Source organism: Salvia splendens, chromosome 4 (assembly GCF_004379255.2).
Source record: "Salvia splendens isolate huo1 chromosome 4, SspV2, whole genome shotgun sequence".
In the NCBI taxonomy this organism is placed as follows: Eukaryota; Viridiplantae; Streptophyta; class Magnoliopsida; order Lamiales; family Lamiaceae; genus Salvia; species Salvia splendens.
In genome coordinates this window covers 15,397,604-15,415,220 of record NC_056035.1, presented here as the reverse complement: position 1 = coordinate 15,415,220, position 17,617 = coordinate 15,397,604, and the positions used below count along the sequence as shown (strand labels likewise).

The following is a 17,617-nucleotide window of genomic DNA, read 5'->3' as shown; positions in this document are numbered from 1 at the left end:
GATTATATTTCTATATTTTGGTATGTTTACATGTTTGTTGAGAAATGATAGAAAATTGATTAGAAAATGTACACAAAATATGTGGATGTGCAGCAGCCTTGTTTGAGTCAATGTTTCTCGCGATTTTGAAGTCTGATAAACCTATAATACATATCATTCTCTTCGTCTTCGAAAGAGCTTCGCGTGGATATATTGCACGCCTCAATCGGAGCTTTGTAGAGAAAGTTATGACCGTTACAAAAACTGCTCGCTGTGCAGAAGCCTTCAACCCGACGGGCCGACCCGTAACCCGAACGGGTCAGCCCGCCTAACCCGACAACCCGAACGGGTCAGCCCGAATGGCCCGATTTTAAATTCGGGTTGCAAAATTACAACCCTAACCCTGTATTTTTATCGGGTTATTCGGGCCGGCCCGCGGGTTCGGGTTACATTGACATCCCTATGTGTTACTATCTCGCTGATTGTACATATTCGAGTTGTGAAGACTACAAGACCCTAAATGTAATTTTTTTGTGCTTATGCAAGAGTCTGTCTGAAAAGATCTCGGAAAAGCATTCGGAGTTTTACAAGTTCGTTTCGTAATCATCAAAGGTTAAGTCAAAGCTGATTTGAGAATCGCTTGTCGACATCACGTGCGCATGCATTATAATGCACAACATGATTATTAAAGACGAAGGACCAAACATGATTATTAAAGACGAAGGTATCCAGATTACCCCAAATAGTCAAGCTCCACCAAGGAATATGTTTTGTTTTGTTTTGTTTGTTTATTTTTTTTTTTTATATTTGTAATTTTTGTATTTGTTTAAAATTTTTTCTTACTCTTCAACTTTTCTGTCTTGCTCGCCAACACGACGGAACAGTAGCACTATCTTTCCCTCCCTCTTGCTTCTTCAGCCATGTAGTTGACGCGGTGCTCAAAATTCCGCGTGATATTCAGCAGGTATACTTCATCTGACTACATATATTTCTGAGATTCCTGCATGAATATCCTGTGAAGACATACTTTTGTTGTTTTTCAACTATTCTCTACTTATTTCCCCCTTTCTTTCCGATTGTGGATCCATCCATTTTCTTTTGTTCTTATATGCTGATTTGGCCTGATATTTGGAATCCGTGTCAGTAAAATAGGAGAAATTGTGCAGCGTACATAAACTGTTTGTGAAATGGCCGCGATGAGGATTTCACGATTGAAGCATTTACATTCTGTTAAATCGACTTTTCAATTTCACGTAACACCTTCTGCTGCATATTCGAGCAAATGCTATGCTACTGGAGGGTCGGATACTTTGCAGAGATTTGATCAAAATGGTTTTGGGATGTCGGGTTTCAGATCTTCCAACTTTTCTCAGTATTCTAGGGGGTTTTCTTCTGAAGTGCCTATTTCGAATAGGTTTCTGAGAAAGTCGAGTTATCGGGGTAGTCTTTCTTTTGCCGGAATAAACCCTCTAATCAATCACCGTTTCTTCTCATCAGCTAGTGATGGTAAAGGTGTCACTCCGGTAGATGTTACAGGAAATGGGGGTGATGGTAGCGTTGGTGGGGAAAATTGGACTCCTAAAGTTAAAGAAGCGTGGGAATCTGCGGTTGAGGCTGCAAAGTATGCAGGCAAAAAGGCGAAAGAGGCTTCTGATGAAGCTGCTCCTCATGTTCAGCAGTTGCTTGATGCTCATCCCTATCTTAGAGATGTGATTGTGCCAGTCGGTGGTACTTTGGCAGGAACAATGTTGGCATGGTCTTTGTTGCCTAGGCTATTTAGGCGGTTCCATAAGTACTCAGTGGAAGGACCTGGTGCTTTGCTATCAAAGGGTTCTTTGTTCGGGCCAGTTCCTTATGAGGAAAGCTTCTGGGGTGCACTGGAGGCTCCAGTCCGATATTTTGTAACGTTCATGGCTTTCTTGACAGTGTTAGTCTGCCATTACTTTACTGTTTTTTTTCTGTGAAGTTCTTTTGAGTTTGTAGGAAAAACTTAATCCATTTTTTTACTTTGAGCAGAGGGGAAATGGTTGCACCGACTACTATTGCCTCACAATATGCAACACAGGCTTGGAAAGGCGCTCTTGTTATATCCGTTGTCTGGTTTCTTCATCGGTGGAAAACTAGTGTGATTTCCCGAGCTTTGGTTGCTAAGGGCTTAGAAGGTGTCCGGAGAGATCAGTTACTGACTATGGACAAAATCTCATCCATAGGACTCTTTGTTGTTGGGTCAATGGCTTTAGCTGAAGCATGTGGTGTGGCAATGCAATCTGTTCTGACTGTGGGGGGCATTGGAGGTGAGTGTTCCCGGAAATGATGTCTTCTGTAATGAAATCCTTCCAATTTGTGATATAATAAGTTACTGCTACTCCTAGAAACTATTTGTGGAATAGTTTAGAAACAAGTAATAACTTTGATACATCCATTAATATGTACCACTTCGTTATTCGGTATCTTCTACAGTTTGTTATGCTATCAATATCACAGACACTTTTATGTACTCCAAGTGAAATTTGTTTCTTATTCTGCCATATCATTGAAAAAATGCTGCGAAATAACATCCTCTCTGTTTTGCGGATCTGGTATGTATTGGCATACTTTGGCTCAGCATCATGTCCTGACCAGTGTTTTTTCTCTTCATACAGGAGTTGCCACTGCTTTTGCTGCCAAAGATATACTTGGGAATGTCCTAAGTGGTATTTCTGTACAGCTGTCGCAACCATTTTCAGTTGGTGATATGATAAAAGTATGGCTCTGGCCTCTGGCTGTCGTTTTCATACATTTGTGACCCTATTGTAATGCTCGACCATTTTGTAGTTTTCATATCCATCATCATGCCCCATATTTCAATCGCTGAACTAGCTACTATTTGTATTTTAATATTTTATATATGTCATCATAGTGCTGGTATTTCAGGTTTCCAATTAGATTTTGATAGTATTGTTGTGCTGCATTTAGTAATTTACATAGCATGGATCCGTTGGCTCATGGTCCCTCTGTTGACCAGGGCCAAGAAATAGTAACACGTCAGCAGGCATTGTTCTTCCATTATTAATGTAGTCTTTGTTGATTTTGTTTTTGAGCTTCCTAACTAATGTCTTTTATTTGAAAACAAATTATTTACAACTTGCGCTCTTTGATTCCCAGAAAAAGAGTGATAAGAAACTTCGAATGTTCAACCTGAACCAATATGGATTTCTGTAAGCTGGGTATATAATGTAGCTTTCTAGAGAAACATGCTTCTGATAGTTTTGCATATGCTCTCAGATTTTGATAAATTGTTATATTCTCTTTCCTTGCTATTCTTGCTGCAGGCTGGATCTGTAGAAGGTCAAGTAGTAGAAATGGGCCTTACAACTACATTATTGCTAACTGCTGAGAAGTTTCCTGTTGTCGTCCCAAATTCTCTGTTTTCCAGCCAGGTATAGCATCAATCTCATTCTTTGTCTGTGTAGTATTTTGGAACCTGCTTGTTTTCTGCTGCAGGCATCTTTATGCGATGATTTTATTTTATATCCTAATAGCAGCCACTTGCAAATTCGTTCTTGTCTGGCAACCAGTTATGCCCTCTGTTCCAAATATTTACCTCCAATTTGACCCTTTACGTATATTAAGAATTAAGCTGGGAAATTAGTTACCTGACTAAACTTCTTATAGTAATGAAGGTTGGAACTTATGGTAACGTAGAGTGTTTAACTTTCAAGACTTTAAAGGCATATTTGTTGGTGACTGTAAAAAGCAGTATCAAATATCAATAATAGTTATAGGACTATATACTTGGGACACCGCAACATAGTACTGAACAAATATTTGAGACAAAGGGACTATAAGATATTATCTAGTGAATTGTTACAAGTATTACACATTTTTTATGCTCCAGCATTCCATCTCTAATCTCTTGCAGTTGCACCCGTAAAATCTCTTATCACCTAAATCAGTTCTCAAGTTCTGTCAAACAAATAAGACAGTCTGACCTGCTTACTTAAGAAATTATTGGAAGAAATATCAGACTCATAGTTATTAAAGATAGACGTGAAGGAAGGCTGGAAGGGTGACAAATAATGTTTTCTGCCAATTACAGGTAATTGTCAATAAGTCACGAGCTAAATTTCGCGCCTTGGTCAGACGAATTCCACTGCAAATTGATGACATAGACAAGATTTCTTCAATATCAGAAAATATAAAGTCCATGCTCAGATCTCACTCAAATGTGTTTCTGGGCAAGGAGGCCCCTTACTGTTTTCTGTCTCAAATTGAGAGATCATATGCAGAACTGACGTTTGGATGCAATCTTAAGCAAGTGGTAAGTCTTTTTTCAGTCTAACTTTCTACTTTAAAAGTTCGACTTGATCTGTATCTTGTTACAAGTTAACCAAATATGCTTAATAAAATGAATCGTTCTTCAGAGACCCATACTTCCAATCAGACAAAAGAATGCATTTGTTGAGGATACTTGAAACTTTTGGCTTGCTATTTTCAACACTTAGGCTAGTCTACCACAAGTTACGAGCGTATCTGCATCCATGTTTTTACATAAATGGTATTCTGGTGAATTGTTAGACCTGTGAAATTCAAGATGATAAACTAAGTGGAATTTGAGTTTTTTACTGATTCATCGTTTTCCTTGCACTGGTCTTTGAGTCATGAGTTTCAAACATTCATTGGAAATATATCTTCATAACACTTGAGTCATTCCTTTCAGTTCAATTTAGCACTAAAATACATGTAAACTAATATTGAGAAAGTCTTCTTATTGTTGTAGTATTAGTATATATATGAAATGAGTTCCTAATAATAGCCCAATTTTGGAACATCTGCTATGTTTCTGTTTTTTGCTACAACTGCTTATTGTGCACTATAATGCTGCAGGACAAAGAAGCAGAGCAGGATATCCTGCTTGAGGCTGTCAGGATCATCAAACAACATGGTGCTACCCTAGGCAGTACTCGTGAAGACATTATCGGTTGATAGGCTGGATGGGGTTGAAGTATTTTGTTTCTAGGTTAGCTTTATCTTTGTCTGTTACATGGTGAATGTACAAGATACTAACCATACAAATAAGGTAATGAAAGTTGCTGGATTTTGAATTCTCTAAAGAATCTCATCTTTATCTGAAAGCGAGATGTCACCTTCTTGAATGTTACTGTAATATTCCATGTTTCTTTTCACACACCATTTGGTAGTTCAGATTGATAATGTGAGATCTTCAGGAAATTAAAATCCATAAAATATGTAGTAGTTGATTGGCCTCTAGGGAACTCGGGAAACAAAGAAGATGTACATGGATAAAGCAATTGGTATTAGAATTATTCATCTTCATAAAATACAACCATACAAAGCGAACCCAAATAGCTACGGACCTTGAACTGACAGCCAGTAACTTAGAGTAGCAAAAGAAATATAAAACAACCCATGCATCATCAGATTCATCATCGTCAATAATGCATACTGTTAGCAAAAGAAACATAATAATAACACACAACACATGTAGCAAATACTCCCATTCGAACTTACTAATTCTCTTAAACCCCATGTTTCAGATAATCCACAAAGTTGTTGATATAACTATGGTTGAGCTCTTTATTTGCAAAAATTCCATTAGCTGCTTCTTTTGTACGGGCTCTTAGTGCTTCCCCTTCCTTAGACACCATTGCCATTTGCAATGCGTTTGCAATGTCATTTCTCGTAAAAGAGCCATCTTCAGCTCGTTCAACCTCTATTGCTAAGCCCTTCTCAACTAGAAGCCTGGTATCCAATGGTTGAGTGATGATGAATGGCAACAGCACAAGGCAGTTAGCATGTGTCAAATTTTCAACAACAGATGACCACCCTGCATGAAACAATGAAGCTCCTATTGATGGATGGGCAAGGATTTCCCGTTGGGGCGCCCATCCAATCTGCACGAATCCACTCCCTTTCGTCCGGGTCTCGAATCCCGGGGGCAGTACCTCATCATCATCGCCACCCGGATCAGGCTTCGCCAGTAAAAACAAGAAGGGAAGCCCGGATAGTTCAATCCCATATGATATCTCATGAATTTCCTCTCTTTTTAACTTATATTCACTCCCAAACACTACAGTGTTTGGGTTTTGTTTGTCAAGCCGGTCAAAGACTACTCCACGGATCTTCCCACATAATTTTGGTGCCTATCCACATCCCACTGGAATCACTGGCTTTCCAGTGATTTTTGAGTATAGATGCAAATAATCAGCTTTGAGTTCCAGGCAAGTGCGTATAGCAAAAGCCTGGCATCGTTTGGCTATTTTAGTTATGCGTTCTCCATCTGTGATTCCAGATGGCCTTGTACCAAAAAAAGAGATTATGCATCGCTTTAGCTTCATGTTTCCTGCAAAATACTTGTGAGGGAAAATCAACCCAATCTGGAGGGGCAGTCATGTCCTGGGGCAACCTCCTTTGGTCATTGCCTTCAGGTGTCCAACAGAACACAACAGAGCTAGCAGTAGTTATAAGGTAGAATATTACAGGGATATCCAATTCTTGTGCAGTATCAAGTAGCTTGAGGAAAAAGAAATCTACAAAGATCCAGTGTGGTAACTTGTTAGCAATGAAATTGCTGATGGGTTCCTTGAAGAGATCACAGGATTTCTTGAGGTCATCCATTCTGTCAGCCAGAATGTCTGTTGTGGCTTCGGCATTGTCTGGGAGGGGATTGGGGAGAGGAAGGGGAATGAATTCGATAAATGGTGAGAGATTAGATTAGGTGGGATTTTGGGGAGCCTTGAAATGTTTCTGGAAGTTGAGATGAAGGAGACATGAATGCCAAATTTGGCCAAGGCAATCGAGAGATCCAAGAACGGGATCATGTGACCAAATGCCAGCCATGGCACCATCACAACATGAACCTCCTTTTCTCCACTCATTATTTTCCACCCTTATCCATGCCAACGCAATGATTTCAAAGATTTTGATCAATGTGTATAAATTGGTGCGAGTGTGGTATACTAGATTTAAATTTTGGAATTGCGTTTACTTCTGTACCTACCTACCAGTGCCACCTTTTTTCAAAAGCTGAATCTCTAACCGACACAACCATTCGTTCTACAGGTAAACCTCACTCTGCTACCAGAAAAACACTCGAAAGAGGAAGAACCGAAGAAGGTGCACCGATGGGCGGGTATGGTCGGGGGGGCGACTTTTCCTTTTTGAGAAAAATCGAATTAAATTAACTTTCTGTTATTTTTCTGATCACAGATTATTCAAGAGTTTGTTGTTAAAATGTGCATCTCTAATACCAAACATAGATAAGAAACCTTGGGTGGCTATAATTGATTAGGGGATAACAGTCTATCTCTGGATGGAGACTATAATTGATTATGGGATAAAAGAGAGCAAAAAATATTTTGACTATTGATTAGTACAATTACAAATGATGTAAAATATATTGTCGTAGCCTTCTTTGTCGTGATTTCTACTTATTAATTCCCCTCAAACAAACTGAATCACTCTCCTGCTACATTAAACAGGAGAAATAGAGAAATTGATCATCAACCAAAATAAAACCTTGTCTACTTACCTAAATTAATCCACACGCCACGCTAGCTCAAAGTTGCTGAAATAACAAATTCAGATTTAGATCAGTAAAAATGCGCAACTCTGATTCTTGCAACTAAATAAAATAAAGATTGAACTACAAAAATGGTCCATCGACTATGGTTTTATCTCGTCCATAGTCCCTGGAAAATATCGTCATTTATTTAAAAAATGGTCCTTTTGGCTATTTTTTAACCGAAAATGCCATTTTGGGCTGCTTGACACTTGTGTCTTTTCACATTTTCAACTTTTTCAATCTGATATTATTTAAAAATAATTGCCCAGCAGCCCAAAAATGACTGTTTTAAAAATAATATCAGATTGAAAAAGTTAAAAATGTGAAAAGACAAAATTGTCCAGCAGCCCAAAAGGACCATTTTTAAAATAAATCATTAGTCCGGGGATGTCTGACGATATTTTTAAAGTCCAGGGACTATGAGCGAGATAAGTCCATGGACCATTTTTGTAGTCCATTCTAAAATAAAAACAAATAAAGCTTCTAAGAAGAAAAAATTACCCATTCCATATGAACTTTTAATTTTACTTTATCAAATTGGAATATTTTGTCAAATTAGAACTATATATACATCTAACATTATTATGGAGTACATAAATTTAAGTTACTGTATATAAAATCTAGATAAATAAACAGTTTAGAGATTATAAAAAAATAGTATTCCTAAAGTGTATACGTTGTACCTAGTGAAGAATATGACAGGGTCAAAAAAATTTTAATTTTGTTAGAGCATCTCCTATGGCGCCCCTCCGGTAGGACGTCCGGTCGGACACCGGGAAGGGCGACGGGACGTCCGCCATTGGGAGGTCGGAGGTCGGATACGGACGTCCCGTGAGGACGTCGGGTGTCCTCGGACATCCCGGCGACGGGCGGGCGGACGTCCGCCACTGTGGCTTCAACTCGGACGTCCGGTCGGACGTCCCGTTTTTTTTTTTTTTTTTTTTTTTTTGAAACTCTATATATACGGCTCGTTGAATTTTATTTCATTCGCACCACTTGCGTTAATAACAAGTTTCTCTCTCTACATCTATAATCTCAAGTATATCTAGAATCATGTATGTTTTTTCCGATAAAGTTGTTAACTTTTCCCGTTCGTATTCTCGGTCAAATTTTATTTCCGTAAACGTAAATTGTTTTATTTGTGAATTTATGATTTTTTTTATTGCGGGATGTCCTAGTGGGAAGGGCGATGGGAAGGGCGGATATGCATGGGATGTCCTAGTGATGTGGCAGTGGGGTGGGATGTCCTAGTGACGTGGCAGGAGGTGTTTTTGGGATGTCCTAGTGGATGTCCGAGTGGGATGTCCGCCCACTGGAGATGCTCTTAGGTTTAGCAAATGTTTCATTTATCAAAATTGAATCAGGTGATACATACACCTATAAGCTAGCAGTTTGCGAGATACTCGGAGCAGGGCCGATCTTTCTGCCCTACATGATCTATCGCTCTTATTGCTCGACTCTACCACCAATCCTGATTCTTACGTTTCACACGATAAATATCCTATTTCTAATCGTATTTTATTCCCCCTTCATTCCAATCACATCTCTCTTTTTCTTTTTCCCACTCTTTACTCAAAATGGCCGCGATCAGGATTTCTAGATTGGAGCATTTACCTTCTGCTGCGCTATGCCACTTGAGAGTCGGATAATTTGCACAGATTTGATCCAAATGGTTTGGCAATTTCAGATCTGCTAACTTTAATTCTGATTTCAAATAGGTTTCTGCGTAACTGTCAAATAAGTAACGACCCAAAATTCGCTCCATAATCAGACGAATAATGTTTTCTGCCAATTACAGGTAATTCTGGAGCTAAATTTCGGTCCATGGTCAGACGAATTCCACTGCAAATCGATCAGAGAATATAAAGTCTATGCTCAGATCTCACTCAAATGTGTTCTTCGGCAAGGAGGCCCCTTACAGTTTTTGTCTCAAATTGAGAGATGATATGCAGAGCTCACATTTGGATGCAATCTTAAAGCCTTTTTTATTGCTGTGTCAGTTTTGCAATATGTGTTAGTATGTTTCTGTTTTTGCTACAACTGCTTATTGTGCTCTATAATGCTGTAGGACAAACAAGCAGAGCAGGATATCCTGCCTGAGCTGTCAGGATTATCAAACAACATGATGCTATGCTATGGTAGGCAACACTTATGAAAACATTATCGGTTGATATGCTGGATGTGGTTGACGTGTATTTTTTCGAGGTTAGCTTCATCTATGTCTATTACATGGTGAATGTACAAGCTACTACCATACAAATCAGGTAATGAAAGTTGAATCTCATCTTTATCTGAAAGCGAGATATCACCTTCTTAAGTTTTCCTGTAATATTCCATCTTCCTTTTGTCACACCTTTTGGTAGTTCAGATTGAGAATGTGAGAGCTTCAGGAAATTAAACTCCAAAAAAAATGTACTGTAGTTGAATGGCTTCTAGGGATCTTGGGAAACAGAGAAGAAGTACATGGATAGAGCAGTTGGTATTAGCATTATTCCTCTTGATAAATACAACCATACAAAGCGAATACAAATAGCTAAGGACCTTGAACTAACAGCCAGGAACTTATACGGAGTAGTAGCAAAAGAAACATAAAACCAACCCATGCATTGTCACATATATCATCTTCATATTAGCTAAAGAAACATAATAACAACACACAACACATGTAGCAAATGCTCCCCTCAGAACTTACTTCTTTTCGTAAACCCCTTCTTTCAGATACTCCACAAAGTTGTTGATATAACTATGATTGAGCTCTTTATTTGCGAAAATTCCATTAGCTGCTTCTTTTGTACGGGCTCTTAGTGCTTCCCCTTCCGTAGTAACCATTGCCACTTGCAATGCGTTTGCAATGTCATTTCTCGTAAAAGAACCATCTTCAGCTCGTTCAACCTCTATTGCTAAGCCCTTCTCAACTAGAAGTCCGGTATCCAATGGTTGAGTGATGATGAATGGCAACAGTACAAGGCAGTTAGCATGTGTCAAATTTTCAACAACAGAAGACCACCCTGCATGAAACAATGAAGCACCTATTGATGGATGGGCAAGGATTTCCCGTTGGGGCGCCCATCCAATTTGCACGAATCCCCTCCCTGCCGTCCGGGACTCAAATCCCGGGGGCAGTACCTCATCATCACCACCACCACCACCCCAATCAGGCTTCGCCAGTAAAAAGAAGAAGGGAAGCCCGGATAGTTCAATCCCATATGATATCTCATGAATCTCCTCTCTCTTCAACTTATATTCACTCCCAAACCCGACAAACACTACCTCGTTTGGCTTTTGTTTGTCAAGCCAGTCAAAGACTCTACTCCATGGCTCTTCCCAGATAATTTTGGTGCCTACCACCTTCTCAGGTGGAAGACATCCCAGTGGAATCACTGGCTTTCCAGTGATTTTCGAGTATATATCCAAATAATCAGATTCGAGTTCCAGGCAAGTGCGTATAGCAAAAGCCTGGCATCGTTGGGCTATTTGAATCATGCGTTCTCCATCTGTGATTCCAGATGGCCGTGCGCCATACAAGATATTATGCATAGCCGGAGCTTCATGTTTCCTGAAAACTACTTGTGAGGGAAAATCAACCCAATCTGGAGGGACAGTCATGTCCTGAGGCAACCTCCTTTGGCCCTTGCCATCGCCGGCCACAAACTCAGGTGTCCAACAGAACACAGAAGAACTAGCAGTAAATATAAGGTTGAATATTACAGGGATATCCAATTCTTGTGCAGTATCAAGTACCTTGTGGAAAAAGAAATCAACAAATATCCAGTTTGGTAACTTGTTAGCAATGAAATTGCTGATGGATTCCTGGAAGAGATCACAGGATTTCTTGAGGTCATCCATTCTGTCAGCCGGAATGTCTGTTGTGGCTTCGGCATTGTCTGGGAGGGGACTGGAGTCAAGCTTGGGGAGAGGAAGGGGAATGAAGTCGATGAATGGTGAGAGATTAGGTGGTATTTTGGGGAGTCTTGAAATGTTTCTGGAAGTTGAGATGAAGGAGACATGAATGCCAAATTTGGCCAAGGCAATGGAGAGATCCAAGAAAGGGATCATATGACCGAATGCCAGCCATGGCACCATCACAACATGAACCTCCTTTTCTCCATTCATTTTTCTTCCAACCTTATCCATGCCAACTCAATGATTCAAAGATATTTATAGCTGGTAACTGTTTAGAGAGTGATGCTGGTTTGAGGTAGTGAACTAGGGTTACTTGTCTAGTTAGTTGAGTGGAGACTGATTTTTCTCTCCATCGTCTATCATGCAGGGCCTGTGAGTGTGACATGTCGACGTGAAGTCTGGAGTTGCACCTAATTACTGCCTTTTCCTAAAGAGGACTAGGAAAAAGTATATTGTCAATGGAGTTTTTACTTTTTTTCATACGCAGTAAAAAAAATATATATTGTCAGCTGTCTCTACAAATGTTTAATTACATTTGAGATACTTTTTCATTATTTTTTAACCATTTTTCTCTCCTCTCTCACATTATTTCTGTCTTTTTCGCTTTTCTCCAATTTTCTTTCTCTCGTCTTTTTAATCTCTCTTATCCATTTTTTCTGAATTTCATATATTTGAAAAAATTATTATTCAATACACATCAAATTAAAAATCACAACAAAAGCTTTAATTTCATATATTATAAAAATAAATAAATTTAAATTAAAAAATTATACATATTAAAAACATATTCAGGACTATTAATTACCCTCTATAGCTATATTTTCACAACATTTGACCATCTCCAACTATACACTATAACTCATTTTTGGTGTTGAAAATTTCTCCAACTATACACCAAACTCAAACCAATTTTTGAGTTTTTCATTCGAATAACACCAAATATGGCTGCAAATTTTTTTGAGATAAATACTTAAAAATAGTGTAAAACTTAAATATGGGGTAAATGATCGGAGTAAAACTACTTTTTGGCTCAAAAATGGGTTTGAATTTGGCATAAATGGTTGGAGATGGCTTAGTTACAATTAAGCATGCACAAACCGAACCGGCCCTGCGGTGAACCAGCGGTTCGGAACTGCCAGTTCATGAACCGGGATCGGAACCGGCGGGTCAAACCGGCTGGCAGTTCGGCGGTTCAAGCGGGCCGGTTCAGGTTCGAAAAAATGATGAACCGTAACCGGCAGTTCACCGGTTTGAACTGGCGGTTCAACCGAATTAAAAAAATATATTTCTAAAAATTAATTTTTATATTTAAAAACAATTTTTACAAATAAATGAATACAAGAAAATCATAATAGCCCATATATATTTGATGGGCTTGCGAATTTATGAAACCATTCTTGGTTGTTTCTCTTTTATAGAGACATCCTTGAATGTTTTATGTTTCACTTTCGATGTGGGACAAAATCATTCTTGGTTGTTTCTCTTTTATAGAGACATCCTTGAATGTTTTATGTTTCACTTTTGATGTGAGACAAAATATGTTGAAGTATTTTCTTTTATAACTACATGTTTATAGCATTTATTCATCTTTTTCCAATATGAGATACAAAACTTTCTTTTGTCTTCTACGTTTCTTCATGTTTTGTATGATATATATAAACAAAATTATTATTCAAATATATTCTTGATTGATAAAAATAAAGAACTGTTGAGAAATATGATTTGTATATAGAAAATATTTATTTGTATAATAATTATTGTTAGGTTTATATAATTTGTATAAGAATTATTCTTTCAATGTGTATAATATTATTTATTAGTTAACATATACATAAATTTATAAACCTAAGCAAATCATTAATGATAAAGAACTAATGAATAATAGTTTATGTAATAATATTTGTTGTTAAATTATAATAATAGAAGATAGAGTATTAATATAGACGAAGAATGATGGACAATCTATTATAAACTTACAAATAATGATTTTTATCCCACATTGAAAGAAAGAGTAACACATCCAAGAATGTGTAACTATAAAAAAAATAATCCAATACACTCTCTTCCAATTTAAATCCGATTTTGTTTATCTCTTGTAATTCCAGTCATTCTACCAACAGTAGTCAGGGTTGTTGGCGACGACGAAGGCGCGGACGGGGTGGTGGAGGGCGGACTTGAGGTGGTAGATTTGGTCGGAGGGGAGGTCGACGGTGGCCTCGGCGGAAGGGGGGAGGGGTCCGAATTGGAGGAAGGGGGCGAGGTTAGGGGGGATTTGGGGGAGGCGGAGGATGTTGAGGGGAGTGGAGATGAAGGACACGTGGACGCCGCGCTTGGCGAGGGCCATGGAGAGGTCGAGGAATGGAACCATGTGCCCGAAGGCAAGCCATCACTACATGCACCTTCTTGCCGCTCGTCTGTGTCACGCGCTAAGTTTATTGTCACACGAGGAAGTACTATTCCCATATATAGGTAGCATTTTGACCCTAATTTGATTTCATGATTAATTAAACGATGCTATCTAAATGACGTTATGTTTTAGACAACAAAACAAATGTTTTATTATATTAATATTTACTTAATTATAATTAATATTAAAATATGTTAATACCAAAATCTTAATTACTTACAAAATCTAAATACATTAATAAGTTCATTACCAAAAAAAAGAATACATTAATAATTTGATAATTTACAAACAAAGTTATAAGTTCATTACCAATAAGAAGAATACATTAATACATTAATAATCCAAGCCCCTTGGCCTAGCGGTAAAGGGTGCTGGATACCGCGTCCATCCTGGAGGTCTCGAGTTCGAACCCTAGGTGGCGTAATTTGTCTTTCCTCCTATGAAGTTAATTTAAAAAAAAAAAAAAAAAACCTACAAACAAAATAGAGATTGACAAAATTTAGGAATTTACATAATTCGAAAACCATCACTGCACTATTTTAATGGGTTTTATTAATAAAGATTACAAGTTAACCCAATTAATCCAAAAATGTGATTGCTTGAACCCAATTTCGTCCTATATGTTCTCTCTTTACACATGAATACTCTAATTTATACAGTACACTCTAATTTATACAGTACAATAAAAATACTAGTAGTATAAAGTATAGTACTTGAGAATTATCAATAGGTAAACTTCTCATCACAATCTTTTTTGTACTCCATCTTTCCAGTAGCATTTTTATTACTAACGTTCTGCATCTATGTATATTGCCAGTTTTATTCACAGCCACATATCACACCAACTTTGCATTCCTAAAATTGAAAGGAGACAACTAACTTTCGTGACTTATACTACAAATGTTTTTATGATAATAACAAACTTTTAGTCGAGGTACGATTATATAATTGGTATCAACTCTTACCGGTTCCATTAATTATCTTGTCCGTACGTTTAAATTGATAGATAGACACATTTAAAGTGCATTTGATGGTCCAATCTAGTGTTTGATATGTTAATTAAATTTTTTGTATGGCTCGTTCAATGAGCAAATGGCCCGTTGAATTAAGGCTGAAAAAAGATGTTTTAGTATCATAGAAAATTGACTGATAATAATATGTGCTAACACTATATCAATCTTAAATTGCGTGAAATTTATTAATATAGCCCTCAGCTTTGGAAATATAGAAAAAAGCAGAGGATAGTTTTGGAATTTCCTACTATAGTGTGGCTTTAAATAACAAACAAACACGTGATATTAAGGCCTATATATAATATACTATCAATTCAAACACCACAAATAGAAATGAAAAACTAAGAAAAGCATTTTTACAAAACGATTTTATTCTTATCTAAATGAAAAATAAACTTCAATTCAAACACATCCTATGGTTGAAAAAAATTATGGCTGCACGTTATATACTTTCTTGTCAACGTATAATTATCTCTTCTTCTTATTTTTTTCTGTTTATCAAAAAATAATTATATCTACATTCTCTTATATTTCTGGTAATTCGACTCCACATGTCATTAATTGAACCCAATTGGATGAATGATGCCACAATGGATACGAAGGAACCACTGATATGATGTGGAGTGGTCGACGCCACGCACGATTATGAAAGATCTCGTGTAGCAATCCAAATTTCGGTGATTTCATTTCTCAATTATGTGGAAATTAGTAATTTATTTTGTGTGATTATCCATGTAAAAGTTTGGATATTAATGTAATTTATTTTAAGTGTGCCAAATAAGTTTGGATATTAATTTAATTAGTTGATATTTCAGAATATAGGACAGAGAAATGCGAATTTTCAGAATAAAGATTTTTTTATTTTTTATATTTTTTCTCTTCTTTTTTCTTATTTTCTTCTCTTCTTTTTTCTTATTATTTCACATCCAATAATTATAATGACTAAGAGCATCATCAGTGGCGCCCGTCCCCGCGGAATTCAGATCGGCATGCCGGACGTCCGCGGGGGACATCTGCCATTGTGCAAGGTAGGCACGGATACGGACGTCCAATGAGGACACCGCAGTTCCGCGGCGTTCCCGGGACGTCCGCCATTGCGTTGACACGACGGACGTCCGCACAGACGTCCCTATTTTTTATTTTATTTTATATATTTTTAAAAAAAACTCTATATATGTTAGGGAGATTTTTAAGGAGTTTCGAACATTGTAAATGAGTCATTCGACTATCAAAAATTATATTACCGGATGAATTTTCTACATAGCTCGACCTCAGCCAGGGGCTCTGCCCCTTGGACCCCGTTCCTTGGGGGCGCTGCCCCTGAACCCCCGTCTAATCATAATGAATTCAAACAAGCGTGCACTCCGCACTTCCAAACTTATATGATGTCTCATTATGACAATATTGATCAATCAAGTTAATCCAATTACACTAAAATAACCAACAATATATACGGCTCGTTGAACCATGTATTTTTTTAGAAATTATGTATGTTTTTTTAATAATTATGTAACTTTTTTTTAAAAATAAAGTGCTTGCATTTTCTCCGTATTCGTGTTGAAATTTTAATTCCGTAAATTGTTTAATTTCGGAAATTGCTTAATTTGTGAATTTGTGATTTTTTTAATTATGGAAAATCCGTCGGGATGTCATCGGGGATGTCCGCCATTTTGCAGTGGGATGTCCGTATGACGTGACATCCACAATGGGAAGTCCATATGACGTGGCAAGAGGTGTTTTTGGGATGTCCGCAGGGACATCCGCGCCACTGCTGATGCTCTAAAGTATTCTTATTTTTTTCTCTTCTTTTTTGTTATTATTTCACCTCCAATAATTATAATGACTAAACTATCCTTCACATTTTGACTCGATTTCTCAAAAATCCAATTGAAATTTTGCTCCACTGCCAACCCGAGTGATTTTGCGCTCAATCGAAATTCTTCCCTTCACTTTGCCGCCTCCGCCTACACCCTCCTCTTCCCGTCTGCTGTTTTGATATTTTCATAGCGACATCAGAGCCCCGTTCCACTGCCTCCCGCTCTTGATATTTTATTTCTTTTTTTCTTTTCTTTTTCTGTTTAATGAAGTTCTATAGTGCCGCCTGCCATTTTAGTTGTTCTAGACAGCAATTGTTATGGAATTAGCTTGATCAGCTCCCAATTGCATTGCCTTAGGTTTTCATTCCTTTCATTTGTTGTCATGAGCTTTCTTTTCTTGCTTCAATATTACATTTGTTATTGTGTTGGGATTGAGACTATGTGCGTATGTTATTTTGACGGAACAGTTATGTGTTTGAGAGAGAAGGGAGATTCCAATGGCGAATGGAGACAATGGCCGCTGCGTGTCTCCGTTGACAGGCTTATGGAAAGCAGAGGCATAGGCGGTGAAGAGCGGTAGGGGGTGATGTGAGGGGTAGTTTGGTCATACAATTATAAGGAGAGATAATAATAAAAAAGAAGAAGAAAAATATAAAAAAGTGAAAAACTCTTATTATGAAAAATTTGCATGCCTCGATGTTATATCCTGAAAGGTCAGCAAATTTAATGTCAAATTTTGAAAAATCAGTAAATTGAGACCCATATTTCGAAATCTCTCGCAGATAAAGCGATGTGATTTATTTTTCAACTTGTGTGATTATTAAGTGGTCCCATGCATAATTACAAAAGTTTTTCCTTCTCATTTCGACCCCTCATTTTATTGGAGGAGAATTATTATTCTCTTAGATTTAATAAATTTCCTTTTAGAATAATT

The 17,617-nt window shown here is 37.6% G+C and overlaps 2 protein-coding genes, 1 long non-coding RNA gene and 1 pseudogene across 3 annotated transcripts; 2 read left to right on the top strand and 2 right to left on the bottom strand.

Moving 5' to 3' along the window:
• Window positions 1–787: 787 nt before the first annotated feature.
• On the top strand, window positions 788–5,072 carry LOC121798797 (mechanosensitive ion channel protein 1, mitochondrial-like). Its single transcript, XM_042197989.1, has 7 exons — window positions 788–943; window positions 1,124–1,906; window positions 1,996–2,273; window positions 2,622–2,722; window positions 3,291–3,398; window positions 4,058–4,279; window positions 4,846–5,072. Exons 2-7 carry the CDS (start codon window positions 1,167–1,169, stop codon window positions 4,942–4,944), a joined length of 1,548 nt encoding a protein of 515 aa, XP_042053923.1. The 5' UTR covers window positions 788–943; window positions 1,124–1,166; the 3' UTR covers window positions 4,945–5,072.
• A 180-nt stretch (window positions 5,073–5,252) lies between these two features.
• On the bottom strand, window positions 5,253–7,035 carry LOC121798798 (annotated as a pseudogene).
• A 1,888-nt stretch (window positions 7,036–8,923) lies between these two features.
• Window positions 8,924–12,022, top strand: LOC121798796. Its single transcript, XR_006050091.1, has 3 exons — window positions 8,924–9,215; window positions 9,342–9,807; window positions 11,814–12,022. It is a non-coding gene; the product is annotated as an uncharacterized LOC121798796 (long non-coding RNA).
• On the bottom strand, window positions 10,004–11,692 carry LOC121798795 (putative UDP-rhamnose:rhamnosyltransferase 1). Its single transcript, XM_042197988.1, has one exon. The coding sequence runs from the start codon at window positions 11,675–11,677 to the stop codon at window positions 10,232–10,234; it is 1,446 nt and encodes a 481-aa protein (XP_042053922.1). The 5' UTR covers window positions 11,678–11,692; the 3' UTR covers window positions 10,004–10,231.
• Window positions 12,023–17,617: the final 5,595 nt, after the last annotated feature.

Excerpts from the sequence above, each read along its gene's own strand:
- LOC121798797 (XM_042197989.1), top strand. The coding sequence starts at position 1,167 with ATGGCCGCGATGAGGATTTCACGATTGAAGCATTTACATTCTGTTAAA. Across the intron at positions 2,723-3,290 it reads CAGTTGGTGATATGATAAAA|GCTGGATCTGTAGAAGGTCA; the intron begins GTATGGCTCTGG and ends TTCTTGCTGCAG. Across the intron at positions 4,280-4,845 it reads GATGCAATCTTAAGCAAGTG|GACAAAGAAGCAGAGCAGGA; the intron begins GTAAGTCTTTTT and ends ATAATGCTGCAG.
- LOC121798795 (XM_042197988.1), bottom strand. The coding sequence starts at position 11,677 with ATGGATAAGGTTGGAAGAAAAATGAATGGAGAAAAGGAGGTTCATGTT.